General features: G+C 36.4%; 1 protein-coding gene across 1 annotated transcript; it reads right to left on the bottom strand.

Annotated features, from left to right (window-relative positions):
* Positions 1-873: 873 nt before the first annotated feature.
* Positions 874-2657, bottom strand: LOC137748310 (zinc finger CCCH domain-containing protein 20-like). The gene has a single exon (XM_068488448.1). It carries the CDS (start codon positions 2631-2633, stop codon positions 1416-1418), a length of 1218 nt encoding a protein of 405 aa, XP_068344549.1. The 5' UTR covers positions 2634-2657; the 3' UTR covers positions 874-1415.
* Positions 2658-10471: the final 7814 nt, after the last annotated feature.

Raw genomic sequence — 10471 nt, 5'->3', positions numbered from 1 at the left:
ATCTGGTACAGTTAGATCTTTGTTTGAAAAATTCTAAAAAAAATTTATTGACATCCTAAATTTTTTAATTATGCACTCAAAATTTTTAACTTAAAAAGTAAAAACTCTTACGCATGTTTCCAAATTTTCTAACTTAAAAAATTAAATACTCTTACGAGAAGTATAAAATTAAAATTTTAAAGTGCATATCATAATTCTTACCGTAACGTTCTACTATACTTTTTTGGCTCAGTTGAGTTCTATGGTGTAGAATGTGCTATTTAAAGGATCTAATATTGTAGTACACTTGAATGTGATAAAACTTTTAGGATGTTAGAAATTTATATAGAGTTAATGGTGTATATTAGAAATTTCCATACTCAAACGTAAATTAACTAGCACAAGAGAAATTGAAAAAATTCTTATAAGTACCAACAGTCGTAACATATCACGATTCAAACAAGTGATTCGCTTTGTAAATTAACTGGCACGAGAAATTGAAAAAATTCTTATAAGTACCGACAATCGTGACATGTCAACTATTCAAACAAGTGAGTCACTTTTTTGAACACATGCCCAAGTAATATGCATTGATCGCAAGCGAGGATTAATGGATCAATGCATGTAGCTTTGGATTTGGGGGGAAGGGTGAGGCGGCATGGCTGCTTGCCCATAATCCAAAGACTTTCTCCGAAGTTCCCAACAAGGGGGTCCTTTTTACCAACTTCCATTTAAACCCAATCTTTCCTGCAGAAGTGATGTAGTTCCCAAACTACCATTACCATACTGTAAAAATTACATACAACAGCCAACTGAGATTTTGCTGACACAATAAATTCAAAAATCCAACCACAGATGAACGAAGAGCACAACACAGTAGAACTTGATAAAATGATAATTTACATTAATAATTGCATTAGCACAAAAGAGAGCATTACATTCCTCAGAAGAAAGAGGCATAAGTTTTTACAATGATTTGATAAGAGATGAGTAAGTGGGGATGGTAGTAATTATCCTTAAAACACCATAATTAACAACAGCAAATGAGGGATATGATGATCTTCCGCTGTCCACTTCTTCAACTACACAACAACAAAAGACCAATTCTTTTCTTAATTACCGTCCTTAAATTTATCTACTTCTCCTTAATCTCATAGATAATACCCCCAAAAAGACATAGATTCTACTATTCTCCGACAGAACACATCCCACTGCTTCTGTTTCTCCAAAAACACCTGCACAAAACAACGTAATCTTCAAATTCTTCCAACTTGACTTTGGTTTCAAAGTCAAACTCCCGCCTTTCTCTCCCCATCCATGCACTGTTCACATAATCTAGAGAGAGAGACCCAAAATATTTAGAGGCCACCGGAATCAAGTACCCCAAATAGAATCGTCATCATAGTAACAAGTTATCAGACAAGTAATCCTTCAATTCACTGAACCAGCTCAGAAACCCACCCAACATCCGGAGCACCGGTACAGTTCGGACCCGGGTCGACCCGGCCCAACGAATTCTCCTCCCTCAGCTTCTCGAACATCCTGGCTCTCAGCCCCCTTCCAGACTCCACCCTCTCCATTGCGGGCTCCTCCTCGCACAAATCCAAATACCCGATTCCGGAACGGACCGGGACCCGGGTTGGCGTTGAAGGCAGGCTGCAGAATCCGGGTCGGAGCATGGACCCACGTGGAGATCCGAAACCGGAAGAGCACGGAGACCCGAACCCGGAAGATACTGGAGACCCGAATCCGGAAGATCCTCCCAGCTGAACGTTCCAAGAAGAGGGCAAAGACTTAACCTTTCCGAGCTGCAAGTTCCTCAGGGAAGCCACCATTTCGTTTATCGAGCTCGACCCGAGAGACCGGCTCATTGTCCGGCCCATCGGAGACATCGGCGGCGACACATCCGGCGAGTCTTCCGGCGGGGAGGACATGAATGGCATCGTTTTCACGCACGAAGCGGCAGCGGCCTCTATCGCCTGCCTCAGCGGCGACCCGTCGTACGACTCGGCCGAGTTGAGCGAGTTGGCTCCTCCTCTGGGGCTCTGCTGAGGCAAAACCCTAAGCTGCTCCGGCGTGTGAGCAAAGAAACAAACCCTCCGCTTGCAGCTGGTGCCGTCCTTGCACGGCTGAGTGCGGTAGCGAGCCGGGTGGAGCCAGCACTCGAAAACCCCGTGCGCGAACTCACACGTGTCGCCCTTCTTGCAATGACCTTTTCGGAAATCGGGGCAGGCCGTACCCGAATAGTGATACTTCCTCGGGTCGCGCCGCCGGGCCTTCTCACCCGGGTGGGCATACGGACACTCGGTCCAGTCATGTGACCTTCCACGTGCGCACCTCCTGACCTTGAAATCGAACATCCTGAAGTGGTCGCAGGAGTAGGCGTCGACCGGCGCGTCGGATTCGCGGCCAGAAATGTCAGAGTCGGAGTCCAGGTCGGTCTCGTTGGACGGCAAGAAGCGCTGGAGCGTCGTTAGTGCTTCGTCGAGATAGTACGGGCTGTTGAAGTCAGCGCCGCTTGCATTGCCGTCGGAGTTAACGGAGACCCCGCTGAGCGGGTACGGGGAGTACATCTCGGCCGTAGGATCGTCCAGCTGAAGCCACGGTGGGACGTGGACCGTTGGATTAGGACGGTGCGGTTCTCCGAGCATCATTTTTTCGGTGGTTTTTTTTGGGGTGTGGATGGCGGTGTTTGGGGGAACATGAGTAAGGTGTGGGTTTATAAACTACCAAAAACCGAGTGGGTTTTTAACCGTGGTTGGGTTAACCAAGCTGTGGGTTAACCGTGGTTGGGTTAAAAATTCTAGGAGCTGCTGCACCAGTTATCACGCGGTTAAAAGAAACGTACGGGGAGTTTCTCGGTCACTGGGCTGTTCGGTTGGGTTCTGACAGCTAGACCTTTGTTCTCCACGTGGCCCGCGCAACCGGCTGAGGTTCATTAGCGTTGATTTCGTTGCCACGTGGATGGTGGTGATTTGAAGGTGAGCTGAATGGGATGAACATGCTGTTTGATGATCATTGGACGGGACATTTTATGGATCAGGATCCTCTCCTGCGTTTAAGAGACTGAGCTTCTGAGCAAATCGCACATGTTGGATCAAAATCTAACGACTATAATTATTATAATTTTTAAAAAAAAATTTTATTTGTAACCATTTGATCAAATTCAATAAACCGTGTAATTTGTGCAAACCTCCTAAGCTCATAAGAGGATCCTGATCCGACACTTTATTACTGCTAGGCCCTTGGAATTCCGATGGCGGTGGAGTGTGTGTGAATCAGAATAAAAGGATTTAAAACAGCAGCATAATGATCCGACAAAAAAAATAAAACAACAGAAAAATAGAGGGAACAAAATAAATTTAAAATAGAAAACTCCGAATAAATTCACAACAAACAAGAAGCTTCTGGATCCTCCTTTTGTGAAAAACTTTTGGATTTTTTTTAAGAGAAATTTTATTAGCATTCTAAAAATTTTATTTTACATTGTATTTTTTTTAATATAAAAAATTTAGAATGTAGAATAAAATATTTTTAGTGTTAATAACAATTCTCTTTTTTAAATATATATTGTGTTTTATAAATGGACTTGTTGCTCATAGAAGCATTCTATACAAGGACAGATTTTCAATATTCTAAACACATAATCTGATATATTAAGTGCTATAAAATAATTGATTGAAACTTTAAAAAAAAAAAATCAACTAGTTGTACTACGATATTTGATGTACCGCATTGTACTCCTGAACACCAAAACTAATGATGCAGCACAATCTTTGCTCTCCAACACTCAAAACGTACCATATTAAGAACTCATCTTATAAATTGTTTCCAACAGTGTTGGTATAATCAAGATTTAATTATTCCACCAAGTCAACTTTAGTGAAGTTAACATCAATGCGTGAAAAAAATAGTTAGGAGTGATGCTACTCTTAGGTAGTACCCACTACACTAATTTTGGACGTAATGCAGATCCCATTGTTTGCCACCCGAAAGTTTAGGTGAAGAGAAAGCTACCCCATTTTAGGGTCTGGTTATACTATAAATTTCTTTGGTGACTTCTAGAGAGGGTTTCAGCTTCTTTTTTTATTTTTTATTTTTTTTTACACAAATCCATGCATGACTCGAACCTAGACCTTAGTGTAGAAATAAGAACGATTCGTCTCAACTCAAACAACCCTAGTAGACAATGCAGATCCCATTGTTTGGTTTGTAGCAATCGAGTGGTATAAAACAGACATTTCATACTTTGTAACGTACGAATTTTACTAATTTGTTTAATTTTATTGTCAATTCCAATGGATAAAACTCTATGTACACTGCTTAAATTACTTCTTTCAGAAATTCTTATGCTTCGTTCTTTTGACTAGTAAGATTGTGCTGTGCACCACAAATTTTTTAGCATACTCGAAAGGTCAATTTAATCACGATCAATGTCCCATCCAATTGTCCTGAAATGATATTTCCCTTGAACAAGGCCAAATATATTTAATAAAAATAAATTTACGTGTTATAATATGAGTGAAATGATAAGTCACGACTCATGTGATTGTGTTCTAAATATTGAAAAATTGCTCGATTTTGCTTTTGATCAAATTATTTAAGTCTAATATAACCCTAAATGTTGTTGTTTTCTCTATTGCGGATGTGATTATCTGAGATTAACCAATTAGAGGCATGTGTTCCCCCATTGGGATCCAACCGTTCTGGGCCACAATGTTCTTGTTGAAATGGAGCAGCAGATTTGCGTGTGTGGTCGAGTTTGTGGCTATCCACTTCAGATGAAGCAAAGATCCCCAATGCTTTATGCAATTCGTCTTTTTGCCCTTGTCCATGATAACCAGAGAGGTCGGCAGCCCTTGATGGGGCTCACCTTTTGTGGATATTTTTCCAGAAGTCTATGCTCCTAAAACTAATTACGGGTTTATAATCAAGAACATTAGTTGATTAACTTTTCTTTTTTTTTTTTTTTGGTGATTTTGATTTAACTTTCATGAGTTGATTAATTGATTAATTTTTTATACAATATCTAACTTATGAAAAAAATGGTTTGTCTCATACAATGGCCGGATCATTTACAATGCTGCATGAAATATAAATTGAACGAGTAAGATTTAAATAAATATATCATACGCTTTTGTTAGCTGTATTTATATTTACATATAAGTGAGATGCAAGAATGATGAAGCTTTTAATATTCTTTACAATGTTCTCGGAGAAAAACAATAAACAACTATCTAGAAAAAATAAGGACAAAATAAAAATTGTACATGTTTTAAACGAATCTTCAACACATTTTGTTGGTGGTTAATTCTTAATTATGCTTTATTGGTTTTTCAAATTTTACTGAAAATATGTAATTAGATCTAAAACATAGACAAAACTTGATTTTAAATTTAAAAAGGCCTTGTCAAAACAGTTACGCGAGGGTTGTCTATTATTAATTAAAATCGCAGAATATAATAGTCATACTCCATATACATATTAGGCACTAATATTTGATGTGTCATGTTACGTAATAAGAGAAACTTGCTGATGATACGAATAAAATTTTAATATCACATGCTAGTATATCAGGATAAGGGGTTGACACATAAAATTAGGGATACTAATATCCTTCTCATTCGAATCAATGTGTTTTACCCAGACTCTCCTTTTCATTATGTAAATTACTTCATGATCATAGTCATCTACTTTTTTTGCACGTAACTGAGCTGAGTGAATAGATCACATTTTACTGGCTAAGCAAGTTATAAGTGCGTATTTCATAAAATTTAGTGAAATGCTCTGGCATTTACGATTGCAGCTCGGTTCCTCATGTGTCTGCGCCAATGCTTGCGAAAGCATAAGCACCATTATGTGATTCAAGAAAGAATAAGTTTTATGTTTCTTCTAGCGTAGTGAACGAGGTTCAGGAGGTTAGTGCGAACTGTTGAAGCAATTTCTTTTAGAATCCACTATGTAATTAGTTGTTTGTGCCTTAGTTGTTGTAGAAGTTGGGTCTTTCTATTTCTGTGTGGTGAATTAGTCTATAAAACTGGCTCAGGACTGTGGGTAAGAGTTGTTGATACATAATTCATGGGAAGCAGCACAAGATAAGTACTTTACTAATCCCAGATAAAACTTCTTTACGATTTACGATGAAGGCGTAATTTTGAATTTAGTTAATTATTTGCCGATGATGTTTAAGTGAGAGTTAGAAATTAAGCGATTCAAATTATTTATAACATTGTAGAATGAAAAATAATAATAATAATAATAAAATATTTAAATAAAGAAGATTGTAAATATCTGTCTTACAAGCAATCTGTTTGAAACTGGAAAAATAATAAGGAAAATTAATGAAAATAGTTTGAAAACTTTGAGTTTTAACAATAAGAACAAAATAAAAGGTAAAGTGAATAGTACTAGATTTGACTTTTTAGTGTAAAAATATGATTTTTTTATTAAAACGAACAGTACTGCGGACTTTTCGTTAAAACTCTCAAAATAAAATCCTTGGGTTCTCTCAACGTCAAACTTTCTATGGATTTTGTAATACCTCATAATTTAAAGTTCATTTTCGTGTTAAAATTATAAAATATTATTTTAAAAACATGAAGATCCATAAAGTCTATAAATTGTTTTTAACATTTCTCAACCTTAAATAGAGGCCATCAAACATATTTGAAATCGTCACCTTATTCTCTTGGATCTGAACCCCATAACAAAACAAAACAAAACAAATTCAAATTAGATAATATGAAATGATTGGAGATGCGTGCAACTGGGGGTAGACGTGGAGGCAACTGAAGGGGATAAGAATGAGGCAGGCATGTGCAATTAAAGGTGCAGCGGTGGAGTAAGGTAAAGGGCAAGTGTGTATATATGTAGAGCAAACTTTAGCCATGCAAAAATATTATAACCCTAGCTAACCTGCTACTACCGCTGCATGCTCACCGTAATAATACAGGTCATGGGACTCTGGATGCTAGTGCTGTGAGCCTTAGTGACCAACACTTGGCCCTTCTGTTGCGGCACGTAAGGGTTCATCTGTCCACCACAACACAAGCAGAATCAATACTCTCTGATGCAAGGCAGTAGTCTGGACAGGATTGTTTAGTCCTGTTTGATGGTTCTATCAATCTAGGGTTTCCAGCGCATTCTAAAGCAGTACCATCTTTTTGTCCAACATGTGCTCGCATGACTGATCACTGTGCCAAATTATTTATGTTCTTTTGGGACTTTCATTAGGGACGACGTTACCCTTTGTTTTTAGAACTCGAGATTTCAAGTACAAGAGTAAACAATCTTCACACACTGAATGATTAACTTCTTCGAATCGTTCTTTTGAAACTTGTTAGGGACGATGCCCCTTGATTTTAAAACTTGAGATTTCAATTACTTATATGTAACCAACTGAATTATAAACTCCTCGTTTTACTAACCGCTTTCCTTTCTCTAGCCTTCTTTTCTTGAGGGCTAAGTATTTGGTAGTCTGATTCTCCCAATTGGGAACTGTGACCTGTCAACAAACATTTGAAATTTAATTAAATACTTAAGGACACGTTTAGAAATATTGTAAAATTATTTGAAGCGTATGCTTCAAATGCTTTTTAAAAGAAACACATAACTATAATTTTATTTTGTAAAATGTAACCAATTATGACGGAGTTGCGTATTAAAAGTTGTTTAATGCGTGTATAGATGACAAATAATATCAAAATTTGAAGTCAACTTATTCATAAACGACAGATCTTAACAATTTTGGTGTTTCTAATTTCTTATCATCAATTAATGATGAGATGATGGATTGAAACTAACTTATTGAAAAGAGATAGAGAGTTTGAAACTTGAGACGTATATAAAAGTTCGACATATTATCCATTGAAATATTGAACCAAATATTATTTTAACGTGTTTTTTTATTTTGTTTTCAACATATGGAATTAGCTTGCCAAAATGTTGTGGATAAGGTTGTTTGGGTTGCCAAAAAAGTACTGGTACTAAATTGCAGCGTCACGTGAAATATTGTTGACGTAACAAAGGGTAAGGCCAAAGGAAATCAGAAGGGTGGGATGTGGGACACATGTCCCAAACTTGGGGGGAAGTTTTGGTGTCCCGACAAAACAGAACAAGCTCCCCGTACGAGAAATATCCTAAGCTTCCTCTACAGTCACCGGGATGCCTGTACGTGTGGTCACCCACCACGCGTCCCGATTTCATCTCGGTCGCCGTACACGTGTCCCCGTCCTTTTCCACTTACTCCCGGAAGCGACAAGTAAGGACCCATACCGGCTGCTGTACATACACCTTTGTTCCACGTGGCATCATTTCCCTGCATCTTAGATCTTGAGATTCCCGTGATTTTGACGTTTCTGGATTTTAGCTCCAGTTGACCGCTTTGAGGTTATCGGATAGAAGAGCTCTAATCCTGTGTCTCGCACCTATACCAGCAAGAACAGTCGTTCATCAAGGGATCAAGGGCTCAAGATCACGGTATGATCAATGAACTTGATTTGATTATCATACACCGTTTATTTACGTTCATAGGATAAGGTTTAGAGGAACTCAACGTTTGTATTGAAACCCTACTTTCTTTAGGATTTTAAGTCCTTCGTTGCATGCGTGATTTAAGCCGTTCGCTTGTTATTAGAAATGACTTGTCGCGTCACGAGGACTATCATCTATTGGTACCTCTCTAATCATAAGTAAAAAAATTTAGGTTTAATTTTGATTAAAAACGAATTTGTATCAAATTATTATAATTAATTTAATATTAAACTAAGTTTATTATTTTATTGTTAATAATATTGTATGTTCAAAAATAAAAATGACTTATCATATGAGTAGGTGCGAAGACACTAGTTTTTAAGATTTCAGAATATCTTCTGCTTCTTTCTTTCCTCTCCGGATTAGTAAGTTTTCCCTTTCTAATCTTGGTTTGCAAACTCGAAATTTTAGTTTTGCAATTGTATTTTGTGAAGAATTTTGTTTTTTATTTACTTGGTGATTAAAAATTTATGATTGTTTGTTGACTAACTCTCACTCCACCTTGAGTTTGATATAAAAAAAATTAAACATATCCATTTATTCTTCCTCTTTAATATCAAACTTAAATTTCATTTTCTCGCACTAAAAAATAAGACGATATTTTTGTGTGCTAGAAAACAGTACATAAAGGATAAGTTATGGATAATACTAAAGTGACCATTTAATTCTATATTATAACTATCAATCATGAATTTAATATTAATTATAAATTTATTTTTTATTAATTACACGTTATTTTCTTTACAACTAACATTTGTTTTTATTTGTTGATTTGAGTTACATGGTAATGGTGAACAACATTTGACACGACGTGCAACGACAATGATCTTCACTCAACTCTCGATCGTCTAAATTAGGAAATATTGATTTCTTTCTATTCTTAGAAAATTAATTATATTATAATATGTGAGGTTACAGATTTATAGGGTAGTCTGTCGTTCTCTTTCAACAGAGACTGTTTACTTGCCTTGCAAACAAGATATAAGCACGTGACATTAAGACATTTTGCCACCACTGATATGATATGATATCACTTACTACGTGACATGATTATATTTGTTTTGAATTTTGATATAAAGAAACGTCCTAATGCATGAATATCTATACTATGATACAGAGTAGACTGTAGTTTTACTTCCTGTAGCATTAGTCTTGTTAAAATTGATCGTTTAAACTATTGTTTTGGTACATTAATTCTCTAAACTATTTGAAATCGGCCAATTAATCTCTTACCATCAGGTTTGATGAAATTTCATATATTTTGCCTTTAAATACTGGCACATGACCAACACGACATTCATTCTTGAGGGTAAAGTCGTGCCAGTATATAATAGCAAAGTGAATGAAATTTCATCAAATATGATGGTGAGGGGTTAATTGGCTAATTTCAAATAGTTCAAGATATTAATTTACTTAAAAACAATTCAGAGATCAATTTCAACCGAAATAATAATGTAGGAGGTCAAACGGTTATATGTCGAAGAACATTGCTTTCACCTATATAATATAACAAGTGTCCTTGGTCGATTATTAGGCAGAGAACAACTGAAAAATTATCGAGGGTGCACGATCTTTGGAATCGGAACTCAAAAAAACAAAATAGAATCAAGAACATCCTTTTCATCAAACAAATAGAATCAAGAACACAACTTGAGTTAATAATCCTCTTTGATTTATTTTAATTTATCGACAATCTAAAATGTTATATTCCTCTTGTTTGTACTATATAAATTACAATTTAAGTTAATGATTAGTATTAACCAACGACATATCTTCTATGCTACTATCTAAATCGCTAAAATGACTATCGCGCTCTATTTTTGCTAAAAGAGATTAGTAGTAAATAACCAAAGATAATATCGTAAATCTCACTAACATAATTTCTTCCTTTTTTTGTTTTTGTTTTAAGTAACTACTCAATCATTAATTGATTTTCTGTTTAGATAAATTGATGAAACAA

This window comes from Pyrus communis, chromosome 10 (assembly GCF_963583255.1).
Source record: "Pyrus communis chromosome 10, drPyrComm1.1, whole genome shotgun sequence".
NCBI lineage: Eukaryota > Viridiplantae > Streptophyta > Magnoliopsida > Rosales > Rosaceae > Pyrus > Pyrus communis.
Note: the sequence above shows the minus strand (reverse complement) of the source record. Positions and strands in the feature narration are given on the sequence as shown.

Excerpts from the sequence above, each read along its gene's own strand:
- LOC137748310 (XM_068488448.1), bottom strand. The coding sequence starts at position 2,633 with ATGATGCTCGGAGAACCGCACCGTCCTAATCCAACGGTCCACGTCCCA.